This window comes from Sarcophilus harrisii, chromosome 4 (assembly GCF_902635505.1).
Source record: "Sarcophilus harrisii chromosome 4, mSarHar1.11, whole genome shotgun sequence".
Classification (NCBI taxonomy): Eukaryota; Metazoa; Chordata; class Mammalia; order Dasyuromorphia; family Dasyuridae; genus Sarcophilus; species Sarcophilus harrisii.
In genome coordinates this window covers 457011394-457026601 of record NC_045429.1, presented here as the reverse complement: position 1 = coordinate 457026601, position 15208 = coordinate 457011394, and the positions used below count along the sequence as shown (strand labels likewise).

Sequence of the window (15208 nt, the reverse complement as noted above, 5' to 3'; positions counted from 1 at the left end):
CCCAAAGGGAAGAAAATTAATTAAGAGATCAAAGGAAAGAAAAATTTATGTTAAAAAGCAAATTTAAGTTGGGGACATGGGAAAGAGAGGAGGTTTTTAACTAATCAAGTTGAGACAGGAAAGAGAGGGGAAAAAAAGGGGAAGAAATAGGTATCTGAATAACAAAAAGAAGGAAAAAACTGTAGTAAAATAACTAAATCCACAAGTGAACAGAAGGATTGATCAATGGGAATAAGGAAAATGGAAAGAAAGAACACAATTGCATCAATGGTTTCATAAAAATTAATCTTCAGCATGAAGTATTGACTTAAAACAGGATGATTTTTAAAACTTAACACAAATTTTTGTCAGTGGACTAAACCAAAGGTATCAGAAAACCAAACTATAACACTCCATTCTGCAGCCCAAACCAGTTTAAAATATAATTGGGAAAATTGTAGTAATATAAATAAAAATCATAACAGAGATAACATTACATTATAAAACTAAGTCAGTATGTATCCACATGGATCCTTATGTATAGACCAGTGGCCCTTGTTTGCATGTGGGTAGGACAGGACTGAACCAAATACAACAAAATGAAAATATCAGAATAGGAAAGAAAACAAAACCACATAATCCATCAGGTGTGTTCCAAACAGAAAGAAAATAAGACTTTAGACCAAAAGCTATTCTGCATTAAGTAAATTCAAAAAGTAATCATGCTGCTATATTAAGTAAAAATATAAATTACAGTTGCAACAGATAAAGAAATTTCAATATGCTTACAGGAAGTATAAACAAAAAAATCAATACCCTTATGCACTAAAGGAAAAAAAATAACTGAAGGGCAAGACACAGATAGGAACACGATAAATGATAGATTAATCTTCCTCTCAGAATTGAACAAATTGACAGAAAGATTAAAAATATAAACTATAGAACAAAATAAATTTAGAGCTAACTAAGAATTTAGAACTAAAAGATTTATAGCTTCTGTATGTATATCAAATGTATACATGTCTATTAAAATATACAATGAATATGCACTATTTCTAAGCACCAAATAGTACATTTACAAAAAAAAGACTAAGCTTTAAAAGACAGAGATATTGTCAGGGAATTAAAACTATATACATGTATCAGAAATACTAATCTCATCCTTCACAGATGCTAATATAAGTTAAGTAATAATCAACTCGGAGAGAACCACAAAAGTTAGTTTTAAAGAAACAAAAAGTGAAATGCCAAATATATCAATCAAAGAATTGATTGCAGAAACAGGCACAACTTCAAAGACAATGGTAAAAATGAATCAATGTTCCAAAATTTCTGGCATACAGCTAAAGCAGGTATCAAAAGGATAAATTATTGCTCAAAAACCAAGTACTAATAAAATGTGAAAAAAGAATGAATAGAATATCGGTTTTTTTAAACTGAAAATTAAGAAAACAAGCACAATGGAGAAAATAGTGAAAATCAAAGAAATCAATACATTAGAAATCGGACTAAAGTTATAAAAATCAATATCAAATTCTGAGGAAAAACCATGTTACTCCATTGCCATTTCTTTACAAATATGGTGGACTCTCCAGTGTGCAATAGTGCATACAATGTCAGTTTTTTCATGTGTTGGACTAGAGGGGATGAAAAAGGCACAGGTTGAGAAATGCAGGTGGCATAGTAACCAAAAAGAAGCACAATGAATTACTATAGAAAGGACAGATGTTTCTCCTACTGAGTTGTCAGAATTATATGAATTCTCTGGTGGCAGTGAAGGGGTAGTTCCTATGTGAAGTTTATTTCAACACATTCTGTTTCTTTCCAGTATGAATTTTCTGATGAGTAATAAGGTTAGAATTCCTACTAAAGTCTTTCCCACATTCATTACATGCAAAGGGTTTCTCTTTTATATGGGTTTTCTGGTGGAAGACGAGGTTTGCTTTGCGCCTAAAAGCTTTCCCGCAATCCTGACATTCAAAGGGTTTCTCTCCATTATGAATTCTTTGATGATAACTGAGTGCTACTTGGTAGCTGAAAGCTTTCCCACACTCATTACATATAAAGGGTTTCTCTCCAGTGTGAGTTCTTTGATGAGTAATAAGGTTTGTCCTCCGGGTGAAGGCTTTTCCACATTCATTACATTCAAAGAGTTTTTCTCCAGTGTGAGTTCTTTGATGGTAAGTGAGAGAGTCCCTGTGGCTAAAAGATTTCCCACATTCATTGCAAACAAAGGGTTTCTCTCCTGTATGAATTCGCTGATGTTTAAAAAGACTTGCTCTCTGAGTAAAAGCTTTCCCACACTCATTACATATAAAGGGTTTCTCTCCAGTATGAACTCTCTGATGACAAGTGAGATGGTCCCTCCGGCTAAAACCTTTCCCACATTCCTTACATACAAATGGTTTCTCTCCAGTGTGAGTTCTCTGATGGGCAATAAGGTGTCCTCTCCGACTGAAGGCTTTTCCACATTCGTTACATTCAAAGGGTTTCGCTCCAGTATGAATTCCTTGATGACAAATGAGGTATCCTCTCTGGCTGAAGCCTTTCCCACATTCATTACATTTAAAAGGTTTCTCTCCAGTATGAATTCTCTGATGATCAAAGAGATATCTCATGCTGGTGAAGGCTTTGCCACATATGTTACAAGCAAAAGGTTTCTCGCCAGTGTGAGTTCTCTGGTGTCCAATAAGGCTTCTGCTAAAACTAAAGGCTTTCCCACACTCATTACATTCAAAGGGTTTCTCTCTGGTATGAGTTCGGAGATGGGTAATAAGATTTCCCCTGTGACTAAAGCTTTTCATACATTCATGGCATGTAAATGGTTTCTCTCCTGTATGAGTTCTCTGATGAGTAATGAGATTTGCCCTATGAATGAAGCTTTTTCCACATTCATTACATGTAAAAGATTTCTCCCCTGTATGAATTTTATGATGAGCAATCAGGTTTCCCCTATGGCGGAAGCTTTTTCCACATTCATTACAAATAAAAGGTTTCTCTCCAGTATGAGTTCTCTGATGTGCAACCAGGTTTTCCCTCCTACTAAAGGGTTTCCCACATTCACTGCACTCAAAGAGTTTTTTTCCAGTGTGTGTTTTTTGATGGATAAGGAGGTTTGCTCTCAGGCTAAAGCCTTTCTCACATTCATCACATTTAAAGGATTTCAGTTCAGCATAATTTCTCTTAAGTTCAGTCAAGCTTCCTTTGTGAAAAAAGCCCTTTCCATATTTATTATATTTATAATGTTTGTCTCCTATAGTACTTCTCTGATTTTCAGTAAGATTAGATCTTCTAAATACTGTTCCACATTCACTCTGTTCATGTAGATTTTCTCTAGCATCTATTCTATGTAACTTAAATAATCCTGAGCGATACCTGAAAGGTTTCTTGCCTTTGACATACTTAGAAAAGTTCTTCTCTAAAGAAATTGTGTTATAAGTAATTAGGCTCGAAAAACCTCTCAAGCTCTTTCCAACTGTCTTATATTTATCTGGACTTTTCTCCACAGTTCCAACAAAGACTGGCTCAAAACTGAAGCTCTTCCCAATTGCCATACACTGAGGCACATTCCCATTACTCAAAGTCGTTCTGGGAATGGTCCCTTCTCTGGATGGGCTCTTCACTTTCTCTAAATTCATATCATGTTCCCTGGCTTCGTTCATGTTGCAATGCCAGGCCATGCCCTTTGGGAGCATCTTCTCAGAGGACGTCCCCAGGCAAATGCTCTGCACCATGTTTACGTTCTTGGCTTGAAACCTAGTGTCTTCACTAAAGGAATCTGAAAGAAATCAATAAAAGCGTCAGCAGCCATCCTTTGCTGTGTTGAGACAAAACAGTCTTCCCTATAAGAAATGTTCATTTCCATCTCTCCAGACAAGCATAATGCTCACTCTGCATCACGGATAGCAGGACCGCTTTCAGGAACGAGTCCAAGGAAAGACTTGTAAGAAATATTACAGGGAACTAAGCGGCCTGAACAAAATACGTGACATTCCAAGGCAGTGAATGTACTTACGTGATGACATCACATACTAAATTAAAAACAATTATCTTCTATGACAGAAGAGTAGAAAGCCAAAAGGAAAGCCCAAAGTCCAGCTCAGAGAATTACCCAACCACAAAGTCAATCGACTTGGAATTCAGGCAAACAAAAGGTATACACCTGAAGACTGAGCACCTGGTTTTCTAAAAATTTATGAAAAAACATAACCGCAGTGCTGCTACTGGGCTTATACCCCAAAAAGATACTAAAGAAGGGAAAGGGAACTGTATGTGCTAAAAAGTTTGTGGCACCTCTGTTTCTAGTGGCTAGAAGCTGGAAAATGAATGGATGCCCATCAATTGGAGAATGGTTAGGTAAATTGTGGTATATGAATGTTATGGAATATTATTGTTCTGTAAGAAATGACCAGCAGGACGAATACAGAGAGACTTGGATGAACTGATGCTAAGTGAAATGAGCAGAACCAGGAGATCATTATATACCTCAACAACAATACTGTATGAGGATGGATTCTGACGGATGTGGATTTCTTCAACAAAGAGAAAATCTTGCTCAGTTTCAATTGATCAATGACAGACAGAAGCAGCTACACCCAAAGAAAGAACACTGGGAAATGAATGTAAACTGCTGGCATGTTTGTTTTTCTTCCTGGGTTATTTCAACCTTCTGATTCCAATTCTCCCTGTGCAACAAGAGAACTGTTTGCTTCTGCACACATATATTGTATCTAGGATATACTGTGCCATGTTTAACATGTATAGGACTGCGTGCCATCTGGGGAGGGGGGGAAGGAGGAAGGGAAAAAGTCAGAACAGAAGTGAGTACAAGGGATAATGTTGTAAAGAAATTTTTTTCAAAAGAAAAAATTTTTTTTAAAATGAAAAAGAAATAAAAATTTTAAAAAATGTAAAAAGAAAAAATATATGACCACTAGATTTTTAGGAAACTGTATTCTTAATGGAGTTTACTGATTACCAAGTTGGGGAGGGAGGTGGTCAAAATAAAATTCAATTTATTCAAACTTTATACCAGGAATCTACAATGAGATTTTGTTGTCGTTCAGGCTTTTCACTTATGTCCAAGATCCCTTTTGAGGATTTTCCATTTCCTTCTCCAGCTCATTTTACAGATAAAGAAACTGAGGCAAACAGGACTAAGTGACTTGCCCAGAACCACACAGCTTGTTTGAGGCCAGATTTGAACTTGGGAACATGAGTCTTCCTGATTTCAAGCCTGGCACTGTATCCTCTGTGCCACCGAGTTAACTCTAAAATAAGATTTTGACAGAATTATTTTTAAAGCAGTCAAGAACACATAACATAGCAGGAAATGAATTTGCTTTCCATAAGATTTTTCTGGGAAAAAGCCCAAAAATTTTTTAAATGAAAATATAGAAATATGATATAGTGAAAATTAAGAAACTCCTTAAGGATATCACTATATAGTGAATAATATTTCTTTTTTATAAAAGCTTTGTGAATAAATCAAATTAAGATATATATGGCAGTCTAATAAAAATTGTATACGGTACAAAGCAGGAAGAGATGACTAATTATATAATAAAAGTCAAAGTTGAAAGAGATCCCAGCAGGACAGTGGAGCAAAGATGGAAAATAGAAGCCAGGACATTGCCTCAGCTCTCCCGTTTCCCTCAGAATCAATGGTACATCAAGCCTTGGAACAGATTTTGGAGTGACAAAACCCACAAACATTCAGAGGGAAACAATTTTCCAGCTTAAGATATTTTGGAACGATTACAGGAAAGAACTGTCTCATTTAGGGAGCAGGTGAGGGGTGGGGAGGGGATGCACCCCTGCATAGGCACTGTGTGGAGAATCTAGTGGGAGGCTTTAGCCAAAGCACAGCATTGGTCCCTCCCTCATGGCTCAGAGGGCCAGGGGTTCACCATGCCAAGAAGACCTAACGCAACCATAGAAGGTAAGCTGTGAGCCTGGGAATCCTGGCAAAAGAGGCAGGACTTGGCCACGTCAACCAAGCACGGAAGGAGAACCTGCAGCACCACAGGCCCCAGAATGGAAATCAGCGAGAGGCCCTTATCCCCTTGCATAGGAAACCTGGGACCATTTCCCCTGGGCCCAAGGTGAAAAAGTCAACTTTTAAAAAAATGATCAAAAAAGCACAAAAACACCCTGACCACAGAAAGGTACTCTGGTGACAGAGAAGACCAGAACACAAATCCAGAAAAGGAACACAATGACAAAGGGCCTACATGGGGAGCTTCCAAGGGGAAGACGAGATGCTCTCAAGCTCAAAAGATTCTCTTGGAATATCTCAAAAGAGATTTTAAACTTCACTAAGAAAGATAGAAGAAAAATGGGAAAAGAAATGAGAGCTATGCAGGAGAACTGTGGAAAAAAAAAAGGAAAGAGCCGACTACTGACAATTCCTCAAGTGATGGACAACTGATTCTTTTTTTTTTTGGCCAATGACCGTGCCCTCAAAACACATTAGCAAAAGCTATGTGAAAACTGTTCAAACTCCACATAACTGTAATGACTGAAATGAAATAGAAGCTCTCAGACACAAGCTGCAACCGATGAAATCCACTGAGATATTAAGTGACAGAACCTCCAATGAAAAAGCTCAAAGTAAGATAAATCTACAAGTGAGCGCTACCAAACACTCAAAGAATAACTGCCTCCATTATATAAGGTGGGAAAAAAGTTCTGTGACCTAAACGTGCTTTTAATAACTAAGGAGACAAAAGGAACTCATGGTAGAATGAAATCCCTAATGAATATTGGCCCAAAGATTTTAAATGTTAGCAAATGAGTTATAGGAAAACATTAGAAAATGCAAGATGAGTAAGTGAAATTTATATTAGGAACGACAGACAAATTCAATACTTTAGGAAAATTGTTAATCTATTGGCCAAATTAATAGCAATCTATGAAATTTTATAAGAAACATTTTAAAAAGACATAATTTAGAAAGATTCATTAAGGAAACTGTTTAAACTCTGTAAATTTCTAAAGAAGACAAATGACGGTCTCTGAAATAGAATATCAAATGCACAAAAGCAACAAAAGTATAAAACCAAATACAGGAGAGCCATGACCAGTGGGCTACCACAATGCAGACACAAGCAGCCAAGCTCTCCTGCCTTGACTCCAAGGACGGTACCGCCATATTGGACAAGACAGAGAATGAGGCAGAGGGGCCGCCTCCCAGCATCTGCCTGCCCTTTACCCACCTTGATGAGACCCACTGAAGGCTCTGCTCTCGGGACTCCAGGCTTCTTCTTGCTTCTCCAACAGGGAGATCACATCCAGTCTGGAAACAGGAATCCCTGCACACAGGGACAGAACATCCGGAACTTAATTACTCAGGGATAAGCAGGTAGGGAGGATGCCCAGAGGACTCTGAAGCTCTCAGCTCTTTCTCCCCATGTGGCAGGGACCCCGATCCTGGGTCCACTTTCCCTCCCATCTGTGCTGTCTGTCCCAGACATGCTCACGGGGGGACAAGCTCTTCATGCAAGGGCATCTTCAATCCAGGCAAGAGCAAGTCCTTCCCCACTGGAACTTTCCTGCTCAGATTACTCCCAGATCCTTCCCAGAAGACTCACAAGTTGTCAAGACTATGAGACAAGCACAACAGTGCTGCCCTCAAGGAGGAGACCCCGAAGCCCTCACCATGCTCAGACTCTGGCCTCTATCTGGACTCGGGACTGAGCTCCACTGAGGGCAGATGTGGAGAGTGGGCAGGCCGGGCTGCCTGGAGGAAGCTGCAAAGCCTCTCAAAGGCCCAGCTCCCCCTGGCTGTGCCCTGACTCCAGCAACCAACCACAACTGCACTGGGGGGTGGAGAGCAGGGCACACAAGGTCCTCAGGGATTGAAGAGAAGGTGAAAAATAGGAACAAGCTCATTGGGGGAGCTTTGGACACCGGCCTCCATGTGCTTCCCAGAACAAGATGCCCCATCTGCCCATCAGAGATGATCCTTTCAAGGGCTCTTCCCCATCTGCCCATCAGAGACGGCCCTTTCAGTGGCTCTCCCTCACCCCTGGACTTCTTGGCTTCCTCAGTGTCTCGTGGCTTCCTTCCCTACTTGTTGGAATCTTTACAAACTGTTAAGCCATTGGAGTTGATTTGATCTTAGAAAGAGTTATTTTGGGCCAGAACTTGAAACAAGGTACTAAGTGGAACTGATAGAATAATGCTTGTGTTCACACCTTTAGAGAGCTCATAAGTATCTAAGTACTCAGTGGAGTTCACACGTTTGGGAGAGTTCAGGGTTAGGGTTTTACACTCTGGGAGATAACCCAGAATCCTTCTCCCTCCAGATGGCGGAGTTAACCTTTGGGAGATCACATATATAGGGAGGTCTTGAAGCTTGAATTAAGTTCTTCTTGTGGGACGGACTTGAGTTAGTTACTTGAGGAGTTACTAGAAACTGGGAGCTTGAGAGTTTTACTTGGAGTCAGAGAGAGCTCTTGGAACCCACAAGCCCTATCTTCGAGGCAAGAAATTCATTGCATCTTCTACCTTGGTGCTGACTGGAGGCTGAAGAAAGCAGAGGCAGAAGCTAAAGACAAAGCTGCAAGAGCTCTTAGAACCAAGCAGAGAGACAGGTCTCTGAACTAACCAGGCTAATTTGGAAGGAGAAATAAACGTTTGCATTTTTTACCAGCTGGCTGTATTTTGGAGTAATTATTTATTTCAACTGAGACTATGGTTGCCTCCAGAAAACCTTCACACCGACTAAAATCCCATCTCCTGCCAAAGCCAGTCCCACTCCCCCTTAACTACGGGGCCTTTCCTCTGGATTATCCCCAGTTCTCTCTGCCACGCCTCCTTTGTCCCTAAGCAGTTTGCATGTTATCCCTCCCATGTGACCGGGACTCCCTGAGAGCAGGAGGGCTCTGGGCCTTTCCTCAGGGGCCCGGTTCTCAGCCAAGTGCCCGACCCCCAGGAGTACTTTAAGGTTTCCCTACTGCCCAGAACAGACCCCATAACATAAATAAGGAGGATTCCCAAAGAACAGGAACAGGGGAGAAGAGGACCTGGCAAGGGGCAGCAGAGAAGCCGGGCAGGAGGTGCCCAAGGGCACCCTGGACCCCCCACTTCAGGGGGAACAATGGCAAGAGCCACAAAGGACAGGGGGGCCTCAGAGAATTCCCTGGCAGCACTGGGGGGAATTTCCAAATCCCACATCTGTCTGAGGACCGGCCAAGTCTGAGTTAGGCTTGGAAGGACAACCAGGTCAGCAGCTGAATTCTGTGCTAGGGGAGGAAGGCCGGTCCCTGGTTCTCCATCACTGTGGGTCAGGCTGTAGAGGAGACACTGGGACCCCCATGATCCAACTCAGCTCTGCCCTCCCCAAGGGGCCGCCGTGCTTACCCACAGAAACCAGGTTCTGGAAGTTCTCCAGCATCACGTCCCTGTGCAGGGCCCTCTGGGCCGGTTCCAGGACCCTCCACTCCTCCCAGGTGAAGTCCACGGCCACGTCCCGGAAGGTCACCGGCTCCTGAATCAGACACAAGCCTGCTGAGCCACGGCCCCAGCCTGCCTCGGTGTCCTGCTCTCCTCCTTGTGGGGGCCTTGGGAGCCTGCTCACACTGGGTCACCCGTGGTCCCCTGAAAACCCTCTCCAAGAACCCCCGGGGCCCTGGGCCCTTTCCTCCTGGAGCCACAAACCTCCCAGGAGAATGAGCCGGCATCTGACCCCTGAGCACAAAACCAACACTGGCAATCACAGTGCAAATATGGATGTACCGTAGGTGCCCTGATTGATCCGTCTCCATTACTGACCAAGAGGGAGGGCCCAGGGCCGGGCCTCACTCGGCCTTTGTCCCTGCTGACCCGAGCTGGAGGAAAGAAAGGGAGGCAGGAGGGGAGAAGGGGGCGGGAGGAGCCGGGACTCACCTGAAAGGGAGCCATGAGGAAGCCAGAAGTCGGGCCCTCCTTGGCCTCCATCTGCCGCTGGGGAAGAGCAGGGTCTTTATGGGGCTGAGCTGGAGGAGAAAGAAGCTATGAGGGGCTCAGACCAGCATTGCCGGGAGCTCCTGGACAAGGGCCCCCTCCTCCCCTCCAGCCCCTCTGGGAGCTTGAGCTTGCAGGAAACCTCTCACAGAAGGGCGGGTCTGCTGAAGAAGGTCCGGGGGCCTCCTCTGTCCTGGCCCCGCCCCGGGGCTTTCTGGCCTGGGCAGGGAGCCTGGCAGAGGGGGAGCAGGAGGGCGGGGAACAGGCCCCTGGAGCCGGCACCGGGAGACCCTGGCAGGGGGAGGAAGCAGGAGCCCCGATGGTGCCGCCCCTGCTGAGGAGGTGACTCATATAGGGCAGGGAGAGCCAAGGGCTCTTGGGGGAAAGGGAAGGATGTGCAGGGCGGGGCACCTGCTGGGGTCTGTGCAGGCTCGGAGACACTGAGGCAGGAAGGAAGCAACCCGGCCCGAGGAAGTGGGGAGGAGGGGGAGACAGGGAAAACTGCTGCACACAGAGAGACAGACACAGACACAGACACACACACTGTACACACTGGCAGCCAAAGGAGATGCAAGCTTAAGATCTTTGGTGCTTTAATTCCAGGACATTTTTACTTTTTCAAAGCTTTTCTAACAAACCAACGTCCGGAGCCACTGTTTGCACCACTTTGCCTGTGACTTCCTGGGATTCCCGGCTGTGAAACACATCACCTCATGGAATATTCTCCCAGACGGGGCCCCCTCGGGCCTGGAGACCCGGTTCCCGGCCCAGGCTGGAGCGCAGGGGCCCCGGGGCCCTCAGGCTGCCGCTGCTCTGGGCAGGGGTCTCGGCCCGACCTCCCGATGCCCCCTGGGGCCCTCCCCCCCCCCCGGCCCATGGCTGCCCCGGCCCCAGGGGCTCCCCCTGTCGCTCAGGCCGGATGCGCTTTAGCCCTCGGGTGACCCCCGCGCATCCGCCTCCCCGGGAGCCCCTCCGGGCTCGGGCAAGTTTCTCATCAAACTTTTCAGGGCAAATTGAAGAAAATCAGCACAAACACCAGCGGAGGAGAGAGAGGTCCGTCCGCCTCCGGCCGAGCCCGGCTCCTGCACGGGGAACCACCCCCTGGGGGCCATGTTGGGAGACCCCACGGGCTGCGAGGGAACCTCCTTCCTTCCACAATAATCAAGAACAAGCCCCCAGGGAGGCGCGAGTCAGAGCACGCCCCGAGCCTGGGCCGCCAGTCCTCCCACCAGTGTCCTTGGGGGCGGGTCTCAAAGCGCTGCCAGGGCTACCAGCGGGGGCCAAGTACCCGCCTCCCCCTGGGACACACAGAGCCCGGGAAGAGCAGCGCCCCCTGGAGCCCGGGCTCCCGCAGCCCAAACCCCACAGTGACCAGCAGGGCGGGACCGGGAGGGGCGGGGGGGGAGGGGTCAGCAGTAGCCAGTGAAGCCCAAGGAGAATGGGTGGCCCCACAACATGGCTCAGCAGGATCCACTAAGAAAGGCTGACGTCACCTCGGCCTCTGGCCCTTCTCTCTGCCGGACCCCTGGGGGCAGGGAGGCTGCGGGAGATGAGGGGGCTGCGCGCGCACGCACTCACAGGCGCCCTAACAAACCCTGACACACTCAGGAGCTCATGCACACCCCTGCGTGCACACACGTGCGCGGCAACTCTGCCCCACGCAGGGTCCCAGGACTAGGGCAAAGCAGTTAGGTCTGGGGCTTGCCTGCCCTCACTTTGCCTGTGGCTGCAATGGGTGGAGCTGGCCAGGCGCGTGCGCACTGTCGCGACTGAAGCCAGGACCCCCTCCTGTCTGTGGCTCATACAGTGACAGCCGAAGCTGCGCGTGCGCAATTGCGCCTATGCTATGGGGGTACCAGGAACTAGGTGACGAGTGGGCGGAGTTAAAGAAGCGCCTGCGCGGTATCCCGTCCTCGCTGACCTAAACAGCTCTGGAAGCGAGCCTAAGGTGGGGGATAGGAGGGCGGGGAGAGCGGGAGCAGGTGCCGCACGCGCTCCCTCAAACTGTCCCCCCAGCTCACCTTGGTGCCTCCGACGAAACAGGAAGCAGGAAACCGCGAGCGAGGAGCCGGTTCGACGCTGGCTTTACCTTCTCCGGGTCAGGGAGTCAGAGGTGCTTTCGGAAAGGCGGAAGTAGCATTACCCTGATACATTAAACTAGGCGGCAAGCGGGATAGCCTATGGAACCGCAGCCCGGCCATCCCCAAAGCCTTCTGGGAAGTAGAGTGCGGAAAAGGAAGGTCCCGTCCTGCGCGCGCTTAAGAGTTGCTGACTTAGACTACAGCTCCCAGGAGACATTGCGACCCTCCACCCCCTTTTCTTTTAAATGCCCAAAAGCTTTGAGTCTGCACACTGACAAAGTCTTGGGGAGCTTCCATTCTTTTCCTGGAGTTTGATTTCACCGGGTACTAGCCCCGTTCTGTGGTCCCTTGGGTCCTTCCTCCACAGTGACCGCTTTGTCCGGTCCTTATGTAACAGATAGTTGGATGATTCCGTGTCCCGCTCCTCCCGCACCATGTCCCTGCCTCCCCAAGTTCCGTTCTGGGGGATCGTTTGTAGCGGGAGCGGGACCGAGGAGAAGAGTTCCTGCCCCCAGCTCTTTAAGTGGCACCGGGTCTCCCTGGCTGCCACCATCAAGTGCCCTGAGCTTTTCCCCTGAGCTTTTTCTAGGTCCTCTGCCCCCGCCCCTCTTTTATTTGGTGACCTAGAGGAGAGCATGAATCGCTGTCCATGGTAGACACAGGAAAAGCGGTGGGGCTCGCTCAAGGGCCCCTTGGGGACCTATTCCAGGACACTCAGGAAGAAAACCCTCAGGGATTCAGGAAGAACTCCCACTTGAACCCTGTGGCCCAATGGTTCCCCTTCTCCGCCCCCTAGTCCCCAGGAAGGAGGTTCAGTGGGGCGCTTCTCTTTGAATAGGATGCAAGAGCCGAGTCTTCCCTGGTTTCTAATGCCCAGGTTTCCTGCCCTTCCTGGGGCCGCCTGGGTACTGCAGGGCTCGTTCCCTTCTCTATTTCCGGGTTCAGTCCGCACAACCGGGGAGTCTGCAAGGTGTTGTACCCCGGGTCCTGAGGACAAAGAGCACCAATGTAAACCCTTTCCGTGTTTGAACACAGAGACATGCTCCCTCTTGTCACACATCTCTGACTTTTCTCAGTTCTTGCAGTCTCTTGTGACACCCGGGGCTTCAGGTTTCCTCCACCCAAATATTGGAGCTTCTCTCATTGGACACTGCCCTTCCTGCGGGTTGTGAAACCTGCCTGCTGGAGCCATTGCATGCCCATCAAAAAACAAAAAATTAATAGTATAAAATGCTAAATTTAGAAGTTCTCTAGGGTTACCTGTGGCTCCCCTTTCTTTTGTTTTTGGAGGAGCGTCTTAATGCCTCTATTTTTCCTCGCTAGTATTGCCTTCAGTGACCACTTGGGCTGTCTCTTCTGCTGCTGTTATTGCAAAAGTGAATTCTGAAAAGGTGTCTATCACAATATGGATAAAAGACAGGCGACCAAAAGATTTATAATGGGTCACATCCATTTGCCAGATTTCATTGGGTCTCAAACCAGGAGGGTTCTTCCCTGGAGGCAGTGTAGGAGCGTGGAAAGGAAGGCAAGCCGTACAGGCTTTTACTATGCTCCTAGCTTCCTCTCTTGTTATTCCAAATTGTAAACAAATCTTGAGCAGTCTGATGATATTTAGAATCAGATTCTTGGGCTTCTTGAAATAAAGCAGTGTCTAACAACAAAGTATTGTCTAACATGATTAGAAGGTTATCTGCCTTTGAATTGCCATTAAAACTAGGACCTGGAAGTCCACTATGAGAGTGGACATGTAAGATATAAATCTTACCTGGATGCTTTCTCACTTGCTCAATCTTCAAGTTCCTTAAAGAGCTGATATATATTAGAAGCTACAAATTTTATTTGGACTGTGGCAATTCTTTGTACCACACCTACTGAATAGGCCGATTCAGATATTATATTTACATCTCCTGGATAATAAGTAAGAGCTAGCATGATTGCATACAATTCATTCTGCTGAGTGAACTGAAAAGGAGTTCTGACTACTCTCTTTATAATTAACTCACGAGAGTATACAACACAAATGATTTGTTTGGATGCATTTGTAAAGATAGTTCGTCCTTTAAGAGGAATCTTGGAAACCTTTTCTTCTAAAATCTATCACCAATTATGTAATACACGGGATATTTTTAATGGAGACCCGTGTGTAAAATTTGGAGCCGTGGCCAATAAAATTTGCCACTCTGGGATGGTTTCATAGCATACATTAATTTGGGCATTGGTATAAAAGGTGTATATCTTATCAGGTCTTATCACAGATAATTGTACCACTAGCTTAATGGCCTTTAATAAGATTTTAGCCACAAGCACTGAGTAAGGAGTAAGGCTTTGGTCTGGTTATGGAGGGAGGGTCACCTACTCTATTATACTGTCTCCTTGATGAAGGACTGCTGTGGGTGCCCCTTTTATAGCAAAAACTGATATTTCCAAGGGTTTCTGAGTAACTCAACCACATGGATAAAGCCAATTCAACCTCTCCAAGCTTCTTGAGCTTCTTTTGTAAGCTGGTGTGGTGAGTTTAAAGCACTGTCTCCCCTCTCTCTGGGGTGTCTCTGATTGCAAATACTGGAGAATTCCAAGGATTTAGAGAAGGTTGTAAGTGTCCTTGGTCAAGTTGCTCCTGTACTTTATCTAATAAGACCTGAATTTTATTACTTGCTAAGGGCCACTGTTCTATCCACATTCATGTATCAATTTTCCATTGAATGGGAACAGATGAGAGTGCTAAGATGCCTTCAACAGCAGCCCTGCCTAAAAAGCTGAAGTATGCATTTGTAATCCTAATTTTTGTAAGATGTCTCTTCCCCATATGTTGATGGGGATTTTTTTTTTTAAATGACAAAAGGAGTAAGAACTCCTGTTTCACCTTCAAATGCTCATCTCAAAGGGGTAGCAGTGACTTCAGCTGCTATTGATCCTCCTATGCCAGACTTAGGTGTCTGCCTTAATCTTTGGCTAGTGACTGGGCCAGCTGGCACCTCTAATGACTGTAAGTTCTGCACAGCTCAGTTCCTCACACCAGAGCAAGGGCTTTTAGGGCATTCCCCATCTCCTGACCTTCTCCCTCAATTTACCCTTTGTGGGTGGAGGAAGAAGGAAAAGTGGGAGGGGCAGTTACACCATTGGCACCACCCATACAGCAGTTTTGCCTTCCTCCTATGCCATCATTATAAGCACTTAACTATAAGCACCTTGCTATTATT

At 46.0% G+C, this 15208-nt stretch overlaps 1 protein-coding gene across 2 annotated transcripts; it reads right to left on the bottom strand.

Moving 5' to 3' along the window:
* Nucleotides 1-266: 266 nt before the first annotated feature.
* Nucleotides 267-12184, bottom strand: LOC111720858 (zinc finger protein 260-like). Of its 2 annotated transcripts, none has more exons than XM_031968188.1 (5): nucleotides 11949-12184; nucleotides 9871-9959; nucleotides 9346-9472; nucleotides 7197-7292; nucleotides 267-3757 (listed from the first exon to the last, which is right to left on the bottom strand). In XM_031968188.1, exons 2-5 carry the CDS (start codon nucleotides 9919-9921, stop codon nucleotides 1779-1781), a joined length of 2253 nt encoding a protein of 750 aa, XP_031824048.1. In that variant the 5' UTR covers nucleotides 9922-9959; nucleotides 11949-12184; the 3' UTR covers nucleotides 267-1778. The 2 variants fall into 2 exon arrangements, with proteins under 2 accessions (XP_031824048.1, XP_031824049.1); XM_031968189.1 differs by lacking the exon at nucleotides 11949-12184 and adding an exon at nucleotides 10962-11030.
* Between the last annotated feature and the right edge of the window lie 3024 nt (nucleotides 12185-15208).